Raw genomic sequence first — 21,826 nt, 5'->3', positions numbered from 1 at the left:
AAAAAGAATGAAGAAAAGAAAAGAAGTGAAGACAGCCTAAGAGACCTCTGGGACAACATTAAATGCAACAACCTTCGCATTATAGGGGTCCCAGAAGGAGAAGAGAGAGAGAAAGGACCAGAGAAAATATTTGAAGAGATTATACTTGAAAACTTCCCTAACATGGGAAAGGAAATAGCCACCCAAGTCCAGGAAGCACAGAGAGTCCCAGGCAGGATAAACCCAAGGAGAAACATGCCAAGACACATAGTAATCAAATTGGCAAAAATTAAAGACAAAGAAAAATTATTGAAAGCAGCAAGGGAAAAATGACAAATAACATACAAGGGAACTCCCATAAGGTTAACAGCTGATTTCTCAGCAGAAACTCTACAAGCCAGAAGGGAGTGGCATAACATATTTAAAGTGATGAAAGGGAAGAACCTACAACCAAGATTACTCTACCCAGCAAGGATCTCATTCAGATTAGATAGAGAAATCAAAAGCTTTACAGACAAGCAAAAGCTAACAGAATTCAGCACCACCAATCCAGCTCTACAACAAAGGCTAAAGGAACTTCTCTAAGTGGGAAACACAAGAGAAGAAAAGGACCTACAAAAACAAACCCAAAACAATTAAGAACATACATATTGATAATTACCTTAAACGTGAATGGATTAAATGTTCCAACCAAAAGACACAGGTTCACTGAATGGATACAAAAACAAGACCCATCTATATGCTGTCTACAAGAGACCCACTTCAGACCTAGGGACACATACAGACTGAAAGTGAGGGTACGGAAAAAGATATTCCATGCAAATAGAAATCAAAAGAAAGCTGGAGTCGCAATACTCATATCAGATAAAATAGACTTTAAAATCAAGAATGTTACAAGAGACAAGGAAGGACACTACATAATGATCAAAGGATCAATCCAAGAAGAAGATATAACAATTATAAATATATATGCACCCAACAGGGGAGAGGAGAAGATGGCAGAAGAGTAAGACGTGGAGATCACCTTCCTCCCCACAGATACATCAGAAATACATCTACACGTGGAACTGCTCCTATAGAACACCTACTGAACACTGGCAGAAGACCTCAGACCTCCCAAAAGGCAAGAAACGCCCCCACGTACCTGGGAAGGGAAAAAGAAAAAAGAAAAAACAGAGACAAAAGAATAGGGACGGACCTGAACCAGTGGAAGGGAGCTGTGAAGGAGGAAAGGTTTCCACACACTAGGAAGCCCCTTCGCGGACGGAGACTGCAGGTGGCAGAGGGGGGAAGCTTCGGAGCCACGGAGGAGAGCGCAGCCACAGGGGTGCGGAGGGCAAAGCGGAGAGACTCCCGCACGGAGGATCGGTGCCGACCAGCACTCACCAGCCCGAGAGGCTTGTCTGCTCACCCGCCGGGGAGGGCGGGGGCTGGGAGCTGAGGCTCGGGATTCGGTCGGATCACAGGGAGAGGACTAGGGTTGGCGGCGTGAACACAGCCTGAAGGGGGCTAGTGTGCCACGGCTAGCCAGGAGGGAGTCCAGGAAAAAGTCTGGACCTGCTGAAGAGGCAAGAGACTTTTTCTTCCCTCTTTGTTTCCTGGTGCGCGAGGAGCGGGGATTAAGAGCACCGCTTAAAGGAGCTCCAGAGACGAGCGTGAGCTGCAGCTATCAGCACACCCCCAGAGACGGGCATGGGACACTAAGGCTGCTGCTGCAGTCACCAAGAAGCCTGTGTGCAAGCACAGGTCACTCTCCACACCTCCCCTCCCGGAAGCCTGTGCAGCCCACCACTGCCTGGGTCCCGTGATCCAGGGACAACTTCCCCGGCAGAACGCACGGCGCGCATCAGGCTGGTGCATCGTCATGCGGGCCTCTGCCGCCGCAGGCTCGCCCCGCATCCGTACCCCTCCCTCCCCCCGACCTGAGTGAGCCAGAGCCCCCTAATCAGCTGTTCCTTTAACCCTGTCCTGTCTGAGCGAAGAACAGACGCCCTCAGGCGACCTACACGCAGAGGCGGGGCCAAATCCAAACCTGAACCCCGGGAGCTGTGCGAACAAAGAAGAGAAAGGGAAATCTCTCCCAGCAGCCTCAGAAACAGTGGATTAAAGCTCCACAATCAATTTGATGTACCCTGCATCTGTGGAATACCTGAATAGACAACAAATCATCCCAAATTGCGGAGGTGAACTTTGGGAGCAAGATATATTATTTTTTCCCCTTTTCCTCTTTTTGTGAGTGTGTATGTGTATGCTTCTGTGTGAGATTTTGTCTGTATAGCTTTGCTTTCACCATTTGTCCTAGGGTTCTGTCCGTCCGTTTTTTTGTTTTTTACTTTAAAAATATTTTTTTATTAATAATTATTTTTATTTTGTATTTTAATAACTCTATTTTATCTTACTTTATTTTATTTTATTTTACCCTCTTTCTTTCTTTCTTTCTATTTTTTCTCCCTTTTATTCTGAGCCGTGTGGATGAAAGGCTCTTGGCGCTCCAGCCAGGCATCAGGGCTGTGCCTCTGAGGTGGGAGAGCCAACTTCAGGACACTGGTCCACAAGAGACCTCCCAGCTCCACATAATACCAAACGGCGAAAATCTCTCAGAGATCTCCATCTCAACACCAAGACCCAGCTTCACTCAACGACCAGCAAGCTACAGTGCTGGACACCCTATGCCAAACAACTACCAAGACAGGAACACAGCCCCATCCATTAGCAGAGAGGCTGCCCAAAATCATAAGGCCACAGACACCCCAAAACACACCACCTGACGTGGACCTGCCCACCAGAACGACAAGATCCAGCCTCATCCACCAGAACACAGGCACCAGTCCCCTCCACCAGGAAGCCTACACAACCCACTGAACCAACCTTAGCCACTGAGGACAGACACCAAAAACAACGGGAACTACGAACCTGCAGCCTGCGAAAAGGAGACCCCAAACACGGTAAGATAAGCAAAATGAGAAGACAGAAAAACACACAGCAGATGAAGGAGCAAGGTAAAAACACACCAGACCTAACAAATGAAGAGGAAATAGGCAGTCTACCTGAAAAAGAATTCAGAATAATGATAGTAAAGATGATCCAAAATCTTGGAAATAGAATAGAGAAAATGCAAGAAACATTTAACAAGGACCTAGAAGAACTAAAGAGGAAACAAGCAACGATGAACAACACAACAAATGAAATTAAAAATACTCTAGAAGGGATCAAGGGCAGAATAACTGAGGCAAAAGAACGGATAAGTGACCTGGAAGATAAAATAGTGGAAATAACTACTGAAGAGCAGAATAAATATATATGCACCCAACAAAGGACCACATCAATACATAAGGCAACTGCTAACAGCTATAAAAGAGGAAATCAACAGTAACACAGTAATAGTGGGGGACTTTAACACCTCACTTACACCAACGGACAGATCATCCAAGCAGAAAATGAATAAGGAAACACAAGCTTTAAATGACACAATAGACCAGATAGATATAACTGATAGTTATAGGACATTCCATCCAAAAACAGCAGATTACACTTTCTTCTCAAGTGTGCATGAAACATTCACCAGGATAGATCACATCTTGGGTCACAAATCAAGCCTCAGTAAATTTAAGAAAATTGAAATCATATCAAGCATCTTTTCTGACCACAATGCTATAAGATTAGAAATCAATTACCGGGGGAAAAAAACGTAAAAAACACAAACACATGGAGGCTAAACAATACGTTATTAAATAACCAAGAGATCACTGAAGAAATCAAAGAGGAAAATAGAAAATACCTAGAGACAAATGACAATGAAAACACAATGATCCAAAACCTGTGGGATGCAGCAAAAGCAGTTCTAAGAGGGAAGTTTATAGCAAGACAAGCCTACCTCAAGAAACAAGAAAAACCTCAAATAAACTATCTAACCTTACACCTAAAGGAACTAGAGAAAGATGAACAAACAAAACCCAAAGTTAGTAGAAGGAAAGAAATCATAAAGATCAGAGCAGAAATAAATGAAATAGAAATGAAGAAAACAATAGCAAAGAACAATGAAACTAAAAGCTGTTTCTTTGAGAAGATAAACAAAATTGATAAACCATTAGCCACACTCATCAAGAAAAAGAGGGAGAGGACTCAAATCAATAAAATTACAAATGAAAAAGGAGAAGTTACAACAGACACTGCAGAAATACAAAGCACCCTAAGAGACTACTACAAGCAACTCTATGCCAATAAAATGGACAACCTGGAAGAAATGGACAAATTCTTAGAAAGGTATAACCTTCCACGACTGAACCAGGAAGAAATAGAAAATATGAACAGACCAATCACAAGTAATGAAATTGAAACTGTGATTAAAAATCTTCCAACAAACAGAAGTCCAGGACCAGATGGCTTCACAGGTGAATTCTACCATTACATTTAGAGAAGAGCTAACACCCATCCTTCTCAAACTCTTCCAAAAAATTGCAGAGGAAGGAACACTCCCAAACTCATTCTACGAGGCCACCATCACCCTGATACCAAAACCACACAAAGATACTACAAAAAAAGAAAATTACAGACCAATATCACTGATGAATATAGATGCAAAAATCCTCAACAAATACTAGCACACAGAATCCAACAACACATTCAAAGGATCATACACCACGATCAAGTGGGATTTATCCCAGGGATGCAAGGATTCTTCAATATACGCAAATCAATCAATGTGATACACCATATTAACAAATTGAAGAATAAAACCATATGGTCATCTCAATAGATGCAGAAAAAGCTTTTGACAAAATTCAACACCCATTTATGATAAAAACTCTCCAGAAAGTGGGCATAGAGGGAGCCTACCTCAACATAATAAAGGCCATATACGACAAATGCACAGCAAACATCATTCTCAATGGTGAAAAACTGAAAGCATTTCCTCTAAGATCAGGAACAAGACAAGGATGTCCATTCTCACCACTATTATTCAACATAGTTCTGGAAGTCCTAGCCATGGCAATCAGAGAAGAAAAAGAAATAAAGGAATACAAATTGGAAAAGAAGAAGTAAAACTGTCACTGTTTGCAGATGACATGATACTATACATAGAGAATCCTAAAGATGCCACCAGAAAACTATTAGAGCTAATCAATGAATTTGGTAAAGTTGCAGAATACAAAATTAATGCACAGAAATCTCTTGCATTCCTATACACTAATGATGAAAAATCTGAAAGAGAAATTAAGCAAACACTCTCATTTACCACTGCAGCAAAAAGACTAAAATACCTAGGAATAAACCTACCTAGGGAGAAGACCTGTATGCAGAAAACTGTAAGACACTGATGAAAGAAATTAAAGATGATACAAACAGATGGAGAGATATACCATGTTCTTGGACTGGAAGCATCAGTATTGCGAAAATGACTATACTACCCAAAGCAATCTACAGATTCAAAGCAATCCCTCTCAAACTACCAACGGCATTTTTTACAGAACTAGAACAAAAAATCTTAAAATTTGTATGGAGGCACAAAAGACCCCGAATAGCCAAAGCAGTCTTGAGGGAAAAAAAACGGAGCTGGAGGAATCAGACTCCCTGACTTCAGACTATACTACAAAGCTACAGTAATCAAGGCAATATGGTACTGGCACAAAAACAGAAACGTACACCAATGGAACAAGATAGAAAGCCCAGAGATAAACCCACGCACCTATGGTCAACTAATCTATGACAAAGGAGGCAAGGATATACAATGGAGAAAAGACAGTCTCTTCAATAAGTGGTGCTGGGAAAACTGGACAGCTACATGTAAAAGAATGAAATTAGAACACTCCCTAACACCATACACAAAAATAAACTCAAAATGAATTAGAGACCTAAATGTAGGACTGGACACTATAAAACTCTTAGAGGAAAACATAGGAAGAACACTCTTTGACATAAATCACAGCAAGATCTTTTTTGACCCACCTCCTAGAGTAATGGAAATAAAAACAAAAATAAACAAATGGCACCTAATGAAACTTAAAAGCTTTTGCAAAGCAAAGGAAGCTACAAACAAGATGAAAAGACAACCATAGCCAGGTCATGGAAGCAACCTAAATGCCCATCAAGAGATGAATGGATAAAGAAGATGTGGTACATATTTGCAATGGAATATTATTCAGCCCTAATAAGGAACAAAAATGGGTTACTTGTAGAGATGTGGATGAATCTATATACTGTCATACAGAGTGAAGTAAGTCAGAAGGAGAAAAACAAATATCATATATTAACGCATATATGTGGAACCTAGAAAAATGGTCCAGATTAACCGGTTTGCAGGGCAGAAATTGAGACACAGATGTAGAGAACAAACCTATGGACACCAAGGTGGGAAGCGGCAGGGGTGGTGGTGGTGGTGTGATGAATTGGGAGATTGGGATTGACATGTATACACTAATATGTAGAAAATGGATAATTAATAAGAACCTGCTGTATAAATAAATAAATAAAATTCAAAAGTTCAAAAAAAAGAAGAAAAATTTCAGCACTTAAAAATATAAATTCAACTATCTGAAAATTCATTAACGAAAAATATTAGTTTCTGGGCAATTCCCTGGTGGTCCAGTGCTTAGGACTCGGTGCTTTCACTGCCGGGGCCCAGGTTCAATCCCTGGTCAGGGAACTAAGACTCGCAAGCCACACAGCACAGCCAAAAAAAAAAAATTTAATTTCTATCAGTGCCAAATAAATGAGGCACTCATCTTGTTTGGTGCTATTCTACTCATTATTTTAACGATTCACAAATCTATCAGTAATTTGGTAGCCATCCTGAGCAGGACTTTCTTGAAGGAACCCTCAAATCTGGAATGTCACTAGGTTCATTGTCATGATTTTGTTTTCAAGACAGATAGCTTTGGAGGCAAATGTAGAATGGAAAACTTTGGATCTGTTTCCCAACAGTAGAAAATGTAAAACTAATCACTTCAATAATAGATATGGTCTCTTACGGGTGAGTCATCTTCAGCTTTCTGTGGAATTTCCCTGCTTTAATACTATTTAAAGTCTAACCTGTTGTGCAGTCAATAAAATCAGTGAAGAATTGTTTATCCATGATTAAAAGTTGATTACATTATCTTCAGAATATTAATGATGTCTAAAAAAGTAGCTTTAACCTTGGTTGATACAGCCTTCTGGTGTTGAGATCATGGGTCTTGAAATGATAGATACTGCCCCTAACATGAATTATCCTCCATCTTCAAATCTTGCATATGCTGCGTTCCACAAAGAAACCTAGCTGACTTGTACATCAAATCACAGTATATTAGGTAGGAATTGTATCTTATGTAGGAGACACACCCTCTAAGCTTTCATTCAGTATAGCCAACCTTTAAGTGACTGTTGCATGCATGGCACTTTATAGAGTCTATAAAACCACACATGAAAACCTTGGAATAGTTGCTTTCTAGGAAATTCAAGTCACCAAAGATTCATAAACAGTATCAATGTGAGGTGAACATCTCATGCACCTCCTATGACCACTTCGGAGGATGTTAAGTCAGGGCTGCCTTGCAAAACAGAAAATGATTCAGTAGATAATATCTGAGGTGAGAGCTGTTAAGAGTAGCTAGCCTACTAAGGTACATCATTGTTTGATATATCAAGAGGCACAGCATTCAGTTGTGAACTCCAGATTCCTCAAAGTTTGCAATCAGTTTCTTATCCACATGGTATCTGGGATTTTTAACAATTATTGATTTATCATGTAAATGATAAAAATTGTATGAACAATATGATTATATAATTTATGTTGAAGAAACAGTATGTAACTCCTAATTTAGCAGCAAGACTGACTGCCATGCACCAAACTTGTTGAATATTGTGGACACTTTCCCCAAAATGGTATCAAAACATTTCATGAAGCTTTCACACAATGGAGATTTGGTTAAGCTGTTAAGTTTTTCAGTTTTGTTGTACATGTCACCAGATAATTTAGCAAAAATCTGGCTTTCTTAAGAGTTTCTTAGAGACAAGTTGAATTTTATTTGATCCCTCTGCAAACTACTAATTATGTCCTAGTGTTAAGACATAATTCAATTAAACAACTAATCACATATACTCATCCCACTGGGTTCTGCTTTGTGAAATTAACATTTTCTTAAAGCCAAATGTGAAAAAACAATGTTAAAATATCCTTATTAGAATCTTTATTTTCAGCATGAATAAATTTTAAAATACAAAATGGGAATTCACATTTTAAGTGGGCATCCTAATTGAATCTTGAAGATGAAATGGTTTTACCTCTCAGAAATCACTTTGAAAGTTCTCTAACTACAAATAGCAAGCAATTCTTGACAGCTTGAACACAGCATACTTTGTCAATACCCACAAATGAAACCGATTGCTTTTTTTTTTTTTAAGTTATACAATTTTTATTTATTTATTTATTTATTTATTTATGGCTGTGTTGGGTCTTCGTTTCTGTGCGAGGGCTTTCTCTAGTTGTGGCAAGTGGGGGCCACTCTTCATCGCGGTGCGTGGGCCTTTCATTATTGCAGCCTCTCTTGTTGCGGAGCACAGGCTCCAGACGCGCAGGCTCAGTAATTGTGGCTCACGGGCCTAGTTGCTCCGCGGCATGTGGGACCTTCCCAGACCAGGGCTCGAACCCGTGTCCCCTGCATTGGCAGGCAGATTCTCAACCACTGCGCCACCAGGGAAGCCCCCCTATTGCTTCTCTTGAAAATAAAACTTGAATCCTGGCTGGCAGTGGAAATCTCTCACGGTGAAGGCTGGCTGAACTGCATAGCGTAAAGTTTTTAAATCCACAGTCCACCTCTGCGTTGGCCCAATATACATATATTATCAAATCCCACAGGCTCTTACAATGTGACTGACCCTCCTCCCAGTAGGAGGTGGAGTCTGTGTTCCTTTTCCATGAAGCTGGGAATTGATCTTCTGGGACTTCTGGTGACCAAGAGTATAGTGGAAGTGATGCTAGGACTTCCAAGGCTAAGTCCTATAAAAGATCCAGCTTCTGCCTGGCTCCACTTCAGAGCCCTGAAATAAGTCCAGTTGCCCTAAAGCCACCATGCTGTGGATTTTGAGGAAAGACTGAGCCACTAACAGGGAGATGCTCAAAGAATCTCCCTCTAGCCGGATGTGAAAAAGTCTTTGGAGATAACCCCAGAGCTACCATCTGATCGTAACTTCATGAGACACAAGAAGCAGGAGAGTCCAATAAATGCTCCTGAATTTCTGACCCACAGAAAGCTTGAGATCATATCATCTCATGCCATTACATTTCAGATGATTTGTTACACAGCAGTAACTAATGCACACTGATGACACCAACTGCCACAGCCATCATTTGCTTGGGCTCAGACCGCAGCTCTACCTTTTGACAGTCTGGCCCAAATTTACACCCATAACCCCTCCTTTTTCCTCTGCAACACAGGTAAAATAAGGCTGGAACCTTAAACAAGACCAGGTGATGATGATAGAGAGAAGTTAACATGCAATGAGATACACCTGGTTTCTAAATTAGTTCACTGACCTTATAACATGGGTTTGTAATGAAAACATTTCTCTTCCTGTTTAGACTCCTTCAAAGTTTTTTTCCTGAGGTCCCATCTGCATACTTTACACAGGGACTGTCAACTCAATCCAGATATTATACCCAAAGGCCTCAAGGTAAAATGTAATCAGACTTGAACAAATAAACTGTATTACAGATTGGGCTTTTATACTTCCTAACCAAAATACAAGGGAAAACTAAACAGTGGCTTACTTTCTAGCTTTTAAAAAATCAGTTTGGGCTTAAACCAAATTCCAGATGCTTGAATATGCCAAAGTGCTGCCGTCCCAGGGGCATTCACCTACTCCAGGTGTCAAGCAGGTACCTTTCTTAAAAACAAAACTGGAAATAGTTCATGGTAATTTTTTTTGTAATTTAGAAAGTCAGATCTGGGTGAGGAGAATTAAGTTACCTGAAATAGTTTTTAGCTATCAAATGTTTTGGTCCTTTTAAAAAACTACCATTCTAAGAAACAGCCTAATTTAGATTACCTTCTTTTACAAATAAGGATTAGCACACTGATGAGGATTTTTTAAAGTATAGTAAGTGTTGCAAAAATTTGATTATATACTGAAATGTACTTGTCAAAATAAACCACAAATGAATATTTATCCATATTCAAACTGAACAATTGTTTTTAAAAATTTAGGGCATGGTTCCTAAAAATGTAAGAACTCTCTTTTGAGTGACAAATCCTAAAACATATGACAATTTATGAGTAGGGATCATAGCATTCAACCAACAGTGAATTTTTTTCCTTGAGGTTTTAATGTGTGCATAATTCTTTCCATTTTAGGGTTAATTCTTTAAAAACGTTTTAAAAATAATTATCAAGTCATAGACAAATCATGAACAGTTGGGTTTATTTCAACAGTAAGTTTGAAACTCTTGCTTCTGGCAAGAGCACTACAGTAATTATATTAGGAATAGACAACTTCCTACACTGTCAAATATATAAAAGTTCCTTCTGCATTTTCCTCAACACTGATCAACAAGCAGATTCAGTCCACATTTGCTTTCATCTACTGAGTGTACCCAAGCTTCTTCTTCAGAGATTCTGGCATCTCAGGTGGAGGAGGGCGAGGGAGCCTGAAGTAGACCTTCACGGAGTCATAGATGAACCACTGCAGTGCAGTCAGAGTGCCGATCATGATGATACGGGCAAACAGTCCCTTCCATACACCTGGATAAAATATGAAATGTGAGTGAAGAATATACTCCAAAATGTTATTCTTTCTTTAGATGGGAGAAAAAAAAATCTTACCTCTAAATCCAAGTCTCTGGAGGACCAGAGATGCACTGCTACCCTTCTCTTTATTCAACACAGACACCACAGAATCAGCAGGGTGAGAAACAATGGCACAGAAGACTCCAGCTGAACAAAGTCAAGATAAATGATCCAATATGGGGTCAGTTAAAAAAAATTTTCACATCACAGCCAACAACCTTTTCATAAGTAATAAAATTTTCTTGTGTTTAAAAAAATCATATTTTAGAATGAGACTGACAAGAAAAGTTATGAAGCAGTCTACCCTATGTAAAACAGAACAATCCCTCAAGTTATATTGAGATTTTAACACTTTCTCTTGTATTAAAGATTTGTTACTGGAAAAACAGAAAAAGGCACAGCAGTGAAGTCAATACATTCCCGAGCTTAATTATGACATGCAAACCACAAGACAATTATTTTAGGAACGAATTAGCAAGTATTTGTGAATCCTGAAGAGTATATAAAACGCAATGGAAAGATAAAACTTCTTTGGAATATTTTTCCCTCACAAAAGAGGCCAATACTGGAAATGATTATTCTTAATTTCACAGACAAGCATGTTCTAAATAATTCATACCTATGTAACCTGCCACAAATGTGACAACCAGCTGCTCTGGCTTTGAACATTCACTTCGGGGCTTGGGAACCACAAACTTGTACAATGCTTCAACAGTACGTTCAAAGCAGGCGAACTTCATCATGGTGTATGGTATCTGTCTCATCCAGAGAGGAGCAACCCCCTTGTAGAATCTAGGAAATCAGAAGACTTATTTGACTCAGTTGCATATATTCATCTAGCAGACTTTTTCATTATTAACAGAAGTGTCTGCACACCAGTCAAGTCCTGATAGTAACAAAATGGCAGCACCACTGCATGTCATTTCTATCAGAACCTAAGACTAACATGCAGGTATATTTATCTCACATGCCAATGACTCAAGCACCTTTGACTATACAACCAAAAAAGTTGCTGGATGTTTCTTTGACTGGAACTACAAGAAACAGTAAGTTTACAAGTAGAACTCAGCTCAAGATTGGCATCCACAAAGGTGGATCTAAGGAAGCATGTGTGGCCTGACTATATGCAAATTCTTAACTGTGAACATAGATGACAAGAATTCTAACAAGGGCACTCCCCAACCCCCAAGTTAAGAGTTAATATTTAGGTCAAATATCAAGTCATTTGTAGACTGACAAATGATTCTAACTTTAGGGGAAAAAAAACCCCTTAATTCAGGGTTCAAGCCATGTATCAACTTATCCTTGCCCCTAGAGTTTATGTTCTATGTGAGGGGGAAAGAGATGTGAAAAAAAGAAAGTCTGGCAAGTTTAATGCTAACAAATGCGGTTTTCTCAAGTGAGTATTTTTATACTATATATTTAGGCAAATGTTTACTTACGCCTTTAAGCCTTCTTCCTTATACATTTTGGGAGCTGCATCCCTCAAAGTGTTAGCATATCCTGGTTGGGTTTGAATTCGAACCTTAGCAGCTTCCATAGGAGCCAGAGCAATGTCAGCAAAGAATTCAGCACTGGCAGAGGCAGCCAAATATAGTGATGTGCGCCAGAGATAGGCATTCTCCTACATGAAAAACATAAGGAGAAACAAGAATTGCTGCTGCACTGGCTGTTCTCAATTTAAGAAACAGTTCTAGGAAACAGTTAAATTTCAGACATTTTAAGTGTTTATCACAGAGTCCACAGATAACACACGAGACTGAGTATCTCTCATAACCTCATCAACCACAGTACACTGTGAATATTTTCTGAATGTCTAGGTGCCAAGCATAGTTGACCCTTTAACTCACACAGGAATACTACAGTCCTTCTCTTTAAAAAACTCAAATCCAGCTTATTTGGAAAGCAGCATAGCATAATAAAAAGAGCACTGAAATCTAATGAAATAGTTTCTTTTTCTTATCCTGTTTATGTTAAAACAGCCTTATAACACAACATTGTAAAGCAATCATACTCCAATAAAGATGTTAAAAAAACAAGAAACAGCCTTATGATTTGAAACATATTGTTCACCCTTTCTGAGACTATTTCCTCAGTTCTAAAACAAGGTGAGTCAAACAAAATCTAAGATCCTTTTTGGTCTTATACTTTAAGTTAAAAACTGAGGACTTTTTTTTCCTTTTTCTTCTTTTTTAAATATTTATTTATTTGGCTACGCCGGGACTTAGTTTCGGCATGTGGGATCTAGTTCCCTGACCAGGGATCAAACCTGGGCCTCTTGCATTGGGAGCGTGGAGTCTTAGCCACTGGACTACCAGGGAAGTCCCTAAAAGCTGAGGACTTTTCAATTTCAAAGTTAAATTACACACCTCTCCAAGCATGTTGCTATACAAAACTTTGAAGACTTCATAAAAGCCAAATTTGCAGAGCCCTTGCATAGAGTAGCCAATGAAAGTCGGAGCCCATCCTTTGGCCAAACCACGAACACCATCTTCTTTGAGTGTAATTGAGAATCCATTAAATATGCCCTTGTACTTTTGTGGGTCCACCTTTATTTAAAACAAGAAGAAAAAAAAAAAATTAAATGTACCAAAGGGGTAATAACACTTCTCACAAACATTTAATTCTGTTATTATTAGTTTTTCCTTTTGGTTCTAATATAAACTTTAGTAACTACACAAAAGGTGGGTAAATACAAGTTCACTGCATGATATCAGCTTAATGTCTACTATTATCTTTGTAAATGTAACTTTTCGTACAGTAAGGTCTAGCTTTCTTTCAGTCAGACTTAAGTCTTGGAGGGTTAGTTAAGAGGATAAAATTCCTACAATACACAATAAAACTGACACGAGATTTTTCCACCACCCAACTCTTTTTACCACTTAAAAATTAGTCTTAAAGCTACTTCATAAACAATAGATAAGTCTATATCCTTGATATATGCTAGCCCATTCAGTGATTATAAAGTTTTGTGAACTTAAGACAATCAAATTAAATACAACTTAAAAAGTACATCGACATGAAAACCCTCTTTTGAGTTAAGAAATTAAATTCCCTTTAAGAGACATGCATAAGAAGTTTTAGCAAAGGTATAACTAATGGGGGTAAAAATCTTATCTATTTCTGCCAGTACTAGAAGGGCTGGTATACATCACCTTCCTCTCCCTGCTAATATTTCACCTTCCTTTCTCTTTTAGGTAAGTAGACCTCTAATCCTGTTTGGGACAAATAAATTTTTGATGTTTGATTATTTGTGTTTCAATCATCCTAATTAAGACATTTTAATTATAAAAGAAAACCTTTTATGTAAATAAATATGCAAGAAGCTATGCCCACAAATTTTAAACACTATACAGAGTTTTTTAATCTACAGTGTTCTCTGCCTTGATCTTATCAATAAATAAGAGGCATGAAGTTACATCGTATAATACACAAAGAATGATAGCCTACTCTGACATGTAAGTGCTTGTAAAATGACTATTTGGAGCAAAAAAGAATCAATAGGCCTTGAAGAACTCTAGGCAGAATTCAGCCCAGCAGCAAAAACCACTTACAGGCAGAGTCTGAGATCAACAATCTACCTTCACTCTTATTTTAAAAGAGGTATTTCTTGGATTTAAAACACTAATTAAAGTAAATATCATGAGTTAAAGAAATCTGAGTTTGCTACTAAAATTTCTGGCAGTCGTAATGTCTTCATTCTTCTCATTTGTGAAGTCCTTTAATATTACTTGGAATTAAGTCACACACAGAAGAGATGTTCAATGCTGTCATCTCAATACAAACCTGCATACGGCATTTCACTAAATCCAGAGGAACAACAGCAGTGTGTGTGAGACCACAACTTAAGACCCCACCAAAGCCACACAGTGCGTAAAACTTCGCGGAGCCGTATTCACAACTGTACTCTGTAGTAAGACAAGACACACCATGCATTTTAATATAATACTCATGTTACTGGTTATCAACTTACCTCCTGGACAGTTAGGTTTTCACACAGCTTGTTAACAGGTAACACCCATGCTTCAACAATGTTTTATTTAGTCCAACATGCAAAAACAAACCTGCATTCTGCATTTAACCAGATCTAGAGGAACCAATGCTGTATGTGTTGTGCCACAACTAATAATTCCTCCAAGCCCACAGAGAAGAAAGAATCTGCCAGATCCATAGTCACAGCTATACTGCTCTGTTTGATTGAAAAAAAAAATCAAATAAATATTTCTTCAGAGATGACTAAGGCCATGGGAATGCAAGAGAACTAAGTTTCCCTGTGAAAAAGTATTATCACAACTGAACAACTCTGGCCACCATTTACAAGTAAACACTATCCCCACTTATGGACCCCTATAGTGTAAAACTACATAAACATAAATTCCTGCAGTCAAATACATTTACTACACAAATGACCATAGATTTAACTGTCTAAATTGAAGGACCGAATGACGATGTCAGGGTTTTTCCCTCACACTAAAGACAGGAACAGAAACACATAATAATTTTTTTCTTTAAATCTTTACATTTTACAGGTACAAGGTAGATAACATATTCTGTACTCCTGCAACTCGGTTTTCAGGTTTCTCTGTAAATACACTCCACTGGGATTTAAAATATACACAATTAAAATAAAGTTGGGTCTAGCCATCAAGAAACCCGAGAGATAAGATCAAAGGGATTCCTATCAATTATTATATCCTTTCTATGGTCTCTCCGGGCCCACAAGTCAATCAGGCGCATTAAAACAAGAGTTACCCAGTTATCACACATACCTTGTGTCAACTAATATTAGACTCCAGGAATACTAAAGGGAGGAAGCAATATTTTTAAAAAGAAAGTGAAAGCAAAATCAAAGAACTGATAATACAGTTAGAACTGCGGTGTCCAGTGGTTAGGATGAAGACTTTACCCAATGCCTAGTCGGCTGACCAAGTTGGCTCACGGCGAAGATAAGGAGCTAGTCACGGCCTCTATGCCTCCACTCCCTCGAGGACGCGGAGGTCACGGAGGGAGCAGGGCCTAGACCCTTCCACGCCCTTGAGGGAGAGCCAAGGATCCGACACCCGGCTTCGGGCGGAACAAGCTGACATCCTCGGACAAGCAACTGGGCGCCGTCCTGCGGTGTCGCGGGCAGGGCGCGTCCTTCCCTGTCCTCCGGGCCGAGCACGCCACGAAGGCCGAGGGGACCACGAGGGGACCTGACAACCGTATCGGGACAGGGTCTAACCTCACCTTCCACAGCGGCGGCTGCCAGCTTGCGGGAGCGGCGGGGTGGGCCCGGGGGCCCGGCGGGGTTGCTGCGGGGGCCCGCGAGATCATCTTGCACCAGCTGCAGGTGGGGCGCGTTGAAGGGGTTCGCCCGCGCCAAGTGCGCCACGGACGAGAACATCTTCCTAGGGAGAGAGGAAGCGGCGGTCACAGGAAAGGCAAAGGGGGCCGTTAGGCCGGCTAAAGTCACCTGCACCCTGGGACCACCCCTGCACCCAGGCCTTGCCTCTTCCCGCCTCCGCGCCCTTGAGGAGGTCACCGCGGCCTCCCCAAAGGAGGAGGCCAACGGGGCCTACAGCCAAGGAAGCGCCTCACCGGGTCTCCGCGCTCCGCTCCCCGCACGCACTGCAGGGAAGGCCGAACCACACTCACTCCCTAAGATGGCGGACACACCACCGCTCCCTCGGAAAGGCTGGAGCTCACAGAGGCCGAACGTCCTCCGGGTCTTTAGATCCGTGCCCTTCGCGCGTCGTCAGCGTGACGCACACAGCACGTCACTACAGACTGGCGGCACCCATTGGCGAAGAAGAGCGCCGAAGCCCTAACGTCATCACGTTCTCCTAGCAACCTTATCCCCGCCCCATTCGCCCTAGCCCTTCCGGCCCGGCTTCTACGCATGAGGGTTCTTTTTGCGCAGGCGCGCATTCCGGGCCGGTGTTTTTGAGTTGTGTGGGTTTGTGCTCGTGATCTCCTCTTATTGTCCCTTCACCTTCAAACGTCTCTCCTGGAATCTGGGGCTTCCTCTCTTTTCATTTAAATGAGCCCCAATATACTAGTCACCTAAAAAAAAAAATCCGAATACGCGATGATAAATATTTCGGTTTGCGGTTAGAATGTCACTGCAGTACAGTTTTCGTGTCACAGCTTCTGCTATTATGGTACTTTTTTTTTTTTTTCAGGTTCCATCCATTGACATTACACATAGACATGTCTGAATTTTCCATCAAACTTTAGGAGAGTATTTTAAAAGGAAATGTGTAGCAAGAACTCTTAAGACAGCTTGCTGCTTCATCACAATAGTTTATATAACACATTAAAGCATTCAATAAATTATTTTTAACACCTGGGAGTACAGGGGTGAACTAGAGTGAAAGTGACTGACAGCAGATTTTGTTTTTAATAAATTTAGAAAATCTTCATTAGATTCAGTTAAACAAAGAAAGGCCTAGTTTAATTGGGAAGAGTTTAGTAGGGGTCAAACCTCTGTTAGAATTCTGGCTCTGACATTTTCCCAGCTACTGTTAAAGTAACCTTGGGAATTTACTTGATCTCTGTGCACCTGTTTCTTAAATGGTGGAAGCAGGGCTGGCCTCATGGGCTTGCTACCTATACAGTTGTGCAGGGCCTATGCTTGGTTTAATGTTCTGCTGTCACCGTTTTGAAATTCTTAATGAACAAGAGACCCTGTGTTTTTCATTTTGCACTGGGCCCTGCAGATTTTGCAGCTGGTCCTGGATGGGAGTAATACATATCTTGCAGAGTTTGTGAAAACTCAGTGAGATAATTTCTTCTTCTTTTTTCTTCCTTTTTTGTTTGTTTGTTTTATTAAATGGACTTGAAAAATTGAGTTGTCATGTATGCCAATGGTAGCAATATTGACTAAAACTCCGTGCCTATATAAACATGCAAGATTTTTGTAGAAAATTAGCATTACAATATTAGAAAAATTTAAAATGTTATCCTCTTAAGAAAGAAACTGGACATTTTCTTTAAAAAGCAGATATCATGGGCTTCAATCTTTTCAATTCCCCATCCTTTGAATAGAGTTCAATAATAATTTTGGTGAGATCAATATTTAGTGTTCACATTATGATGACTACTATTTATAGTAAGCCATGGTGAATGCTGTAATTATATTTCTAATCTTGAACGATCTGTTTTCCTCTAGAGGTAATAATTGTCACTTTTGGCATTTGTTTGGTTTTCTAATCACTCATCACTAAGTCAAAATCTGCTGTATTAGTTTGCTAAAGGCTGTCATAACAAAGTACCTCAGACTGAGTGGCTTAAGCAAAAGAAATTTGTGTTCTGTTAGTTCTCAGTGAAATAATTTCTAAAACTGAGGATTTTTAGCCAAGGAGCAGAGCTGGGGTCCGAGGTTGGGCGGGGGGGGGGGGGGGGGGGGCATCAGTGGATGGGAAGTTACTGAGAGATTAGGGTAATTCTTGCTAAATTGACCTCACAGGATTCTTGCAGAAGGCAGGCCAAGGTTATCAGACATCACTTGGGAGATAAGGAATTTGATCAGGTATCAAGGGTGATCAGATATCAAGTTTGGGAGATTCTGGCTAAACCGACTTAGAATTCTTGCTGCACTTGGGCTCCTTATGATCATGCCCAAGGATGGGCTTAGTGGAAAAAGGGCTCAGAGTAGCCTAACTAAAGTTTGGTCAAGGAGAGAGTCTTTGTCAATGCCTTCCTATTCAGTATACCAAGGCAGTCTAGCATTTTAATTTCATTTAATATGGGCTGCCACTGAATTTAAATTTCAGCCAAACTGTTAGAGACACCCTCAGCAATCTGAGCTAAAACAATGGATTGGGCCACTTTCTTTACTGTACTCATATCAGTAAGTTTGCCTTGATCTACCATTATATTCCTTCTCTTTTAGTTATTGCTACTTATCAAATTACTCCAAAATTTAGGGACATAAAACAACAAATACTATTATATTTTCTGAGGGTCAGGAATCTGGATGTGGCTGAACTACATGGCCTGACTCAGGGACTGTCATAAGGTTGTAGGCAAGCTGTTGGCTGGGACTGTGGTCTCTAAAGATTTGACTGGGGCTAGAGGATCTGCTTTCAGGGTCGCAAACTTGGCGACTGGCAGAATGCTTCAATTCCTTGTCGTGTGGCCCTCTCCATAGGGCTACTCATGACATGGCTTCCCCAGAGTAATTCAAGAAAGAAAGAGCAACCAGGACAGAAGTTGCAGTGTCTTTTATAACCTAATCTCAGAAGTGACACACCATCACTTCTGTATTTTACTGGTCATGCAGACGAATCCTGATACGATGTAGGAAGGGAGGTGGAGATCATTGGGGCCATCCTAGAGGCTGACTACTACACATCCAACCAAACATTCTTAGCCTCCGTCCCCATATGTGTTGCCCAGGTTTCTCTTAATATAAATCTTGCACACTTTTTATCTTACCTTCTAGGGTTTCCTGCAATGGGGTCTAGAAGCAATGGGAGGTATTGACAACTGGTTCTGAGAAGGATCAGCACACCCTACAAGGCAACTACCTCAGGGGGAGGAAGAGCTATTTCTACTAGCAATAGAGGCTCAGCAGAACTTAGGGGTTCATGATCCCAGTGTCATCTGAATCTTCCCACGTGTTCCCATCCACACTGCTCAAAAAAAAAGCCCTGGGCTTCCCTGGTGGCGCAGTGGTTGAGAATCTGCCTGCCAATGCAGGGGACACGGCTTCGAGCCCTGGTCTGGGAAGATCCCACATGCCGCGGAGCAACTAGGCCCGTGAGCCACAAATGCTGAGCCTGCGCGTCTGGAGCCTGTGCTCCGCAACAAGAGAGGCCGCGATGGTGAGAAGCCCGCACACCGCGATGAAGAGTGGCCCCCGCTCGCCGCAACTAGAGAAAGCCCTCGCACAGAAACGAAGACCCAACACAGCCATAAATAAATAAATAAATAAATAAATTTTTTTTTTTAAAAAAGCCCTTATGTTAACACGAGGCCTGCAAGATGGGGAATTCAATTGCATTGTAATTCAGGATTAGATTTTGGGTTTAGTTTTTAGAAATTACAGCCTTGTACATATAGGAAGGCAGTCATTTACGTTTTCTGGTCCCTTATCTCATCTTGAACTGAGAGTTTAAAACCCTAAGCTCATCATTTCCTTCCCCTACTTATCCAACATAATTAGGAAAAAACCAGCCAACCCCACTGTAGTCCTTATTTTCACTTAAATATTTTGTGGAAGCATCTTCTTGGTTACCTAAAGCCTTGCCTTCTTTAGCCATTTGATTACTGGTATCCACAGGCCATAATTTAAGAAATTTTTTTTTGCTAATGCATGCCATGGACAACCAGTGTCACCATTATCATTGACAGCTGGTCACCAATGCCTTTAAATCCAATCAGACCAGATAACCCAGAACAAATTCAGAGAAACCCATTGTCAAGGTTTTGTTCTCCTGGAATTACTTCCAATACCACTGTCTGTATCAGAGTTTGATCAGAGAAGCATAGCCACAGTGAGTCATATGGAATAAAAGATTTATTGTAGGGGTTAGACCTTATGAGACTGTAGGAGCTGGAGAAGAATTTGCCTCTGTGTCTGGGGCTGCACCTGAAATTACTGTAAATCAATAGGACTTACAGTCAGGCAGGAAAGCTGAACATGAAGTGGGGGTGAGCAGGGACAAACTGGAACCCACAGAGTCAAACTAGACCGTGAGTCTGTCTCATCACCTACAATGCTGGTCCCTGCAGGAGCCATGGTGCAGGTGCTTATGAGAGCCTCAGTGCCGCTATGCATCTGGCCCAGGACTCAGAAACCGAAGAAGATCCAGGAGTTCTGAAAAAGCTTCACACCTGGCCTCTGCCCCGATTTAAGGTGAGCCAGCAAATCAGCAAAATGAGCGTGAGCTGCCACAGCACCTCATGTCCTACACTGACCTTCAGAGTATTATGACTGCTGCTTCACTTCTGCCTTTGCACAAATTTCCTTTGTGACCAATCCTAACCCAGACCCATATTTAGGAGATAAACAGTTAAACTTTGAGACGCTAGAGAGATAGAACATTCAAGGGGAACTTTGCCGTGGGCATTTGAAAAACTTAGAGCTAGAAGTCAAGTTTGCCCTTGTAGATTTGACGATTATCTCTGTCATGGAGAATCACAAGAAAATCCTTAAATAATTCCTAGCACAGTCACGTAATAGAAGGATATCAAAAATTATGTGAGGGAGACTAAAGTCCATTTTCATATCTGCCCTGAGGAAAAAAGAGTAACATCCACTTATTTATTGTCTTTTTTGATTAGAAATCTTGCTTTTTATTTTTGGGGTGGTATGTTGTTGTTGTTGTTTTGTTTTTGTATGACTTCATAAATAGAGTAGGGAGAAATTTGTCTCTTTGTATCGGAAGTAAAATAAAATGGACTTCACAGTTGGGGCTTTAGTTTCCATTCTGGAAAGTTTTAAAATCCCCATTCTTTGGAAAGTTATGCTAGATTGAGCCTAGAGTACCTTGTCTGTAAGACTGGTGATCTCTTTACCATAGTGTACCCCGAGAGAGCAGAGCCAGCTCTGAGGCCCAGTCTCAGACTCTTAAACTCACCCATGTTTGTGCATGGAGCTGAAAACAGTGAAAGTTATATCTGTATATTCAGAGACATTGTATTTTATAGGAAATAAAAGGCAGGTGAATCCTTTTACCCAGTCTTTATCTCTTGATATCTTGAAATTTCTTTCTTTCTGCAATTAAAATCATAAAATATGCTTTGGCCCAGAGAGGAGAGCCATACCTCAATATGGCAGCACCTAAAAGAGTCCACGTGGAAGGAGCACATCTATGTGGCACTTTAGTCACTCAATGGCTACAATTCATCACCTGGACAGATTTTAAGTGAGGCCCTGTCATCATAAGTTAGAAGTTCCCAAATCTGGTTTCTCATCAAAGCACCTGGGGAGCTTTTTAAGCACAGATGTTGTCGGACCTCAAAAGATTCTACTAAGTCTGATGAGGAGTTCTAGAAGCTGCCATTTTTTTTAAAGATCCCCAGGTGATTCTTAAAATAGCCAGTTTTAGAGACTGATGATCTAAGGAATTCAAAGATAGGCGTGAGCCTGTGGAACG

At 40.6% G+C, this 21,826-nt stretch overlaps 1 protein-coding gene and 1 non-coding gene across 5 annotated transcripts; both read right to left on the bottom strand.

The window, feature by feature from the left end:
- Positions 1–10,357: 10,357 nt before the first annotated feature.
- On the bottom strand, positions 10,358–16,486 carry SLC25A3 (solute carrier family 25 member 3). 4 transcript variants are annotated; one of them, XM_068560416.1, is made up of 8 exons: positions 16,377–16,486; positions 15,969–16,129; positions 14,526–14,647; positions 13,109–13,288; positions 12,182–12,363; positions 11,359–11,531; positions 10,776–10,886; positions 10,358–10,694 (listed from the first exon to the last, which is right to left on the bottom strand). In XM_068560416.1, the coding sequence occupies exons 2-8, from the start codon at positions 16,123–16,125 to the stop codon at positions 10,534–10,536; spliced, it is 1,086 nt and encodes a 361-aa protein (XP_068416517.1). In that variant the 5' UTR covers positions 16,126–16,129; positions 16,377–16,486; the 3' UTR covers positions 10,358–10,533. The 4 variants fall into 4 exon arrangements, with proteins under 4 accessions (XP_068416517.1, XP_068416516.1, XP_068416519.1 ...); XM_068560415.1 differs by having other exon boundaries at positions 16,320–16,478; XM_068560418.1 differs by having other exon boundaries at positions 16,231–16,452.
- On the bottom strand, positions 11,603–11,851 carry LOC137775993 (small nucleolar RNA SNORA53). Its single transcript, XR_011076118.1, has one exon. It is a non-coding gene; the product is annotated as a small nucleolar RNA SNORA53 (small nucleolar RNA).
- Positions 16,487–21,826: the final 5,340 nt, after the last annotated feature.

This window comes from Eschrichtius robustus, chromosome 13 (genome assembly GCF_028021215.1).
Source record: "Eschrichtius robustus isolate mEscRob2 chromosome 13, mEscRob2.pri, whole genome shotgun sequence".
NCBI classification, from domain to species: domain Eukaryota; kingdom Metazoa; phylum Chordata; class Mammalia; order Artiodactyla; family Eschrichtiidae; genus Eschrichtius; species Eschrichtius robustus.
This window is presented reverse-complemented; position numbering and strand designations above follow the sequence as displayed.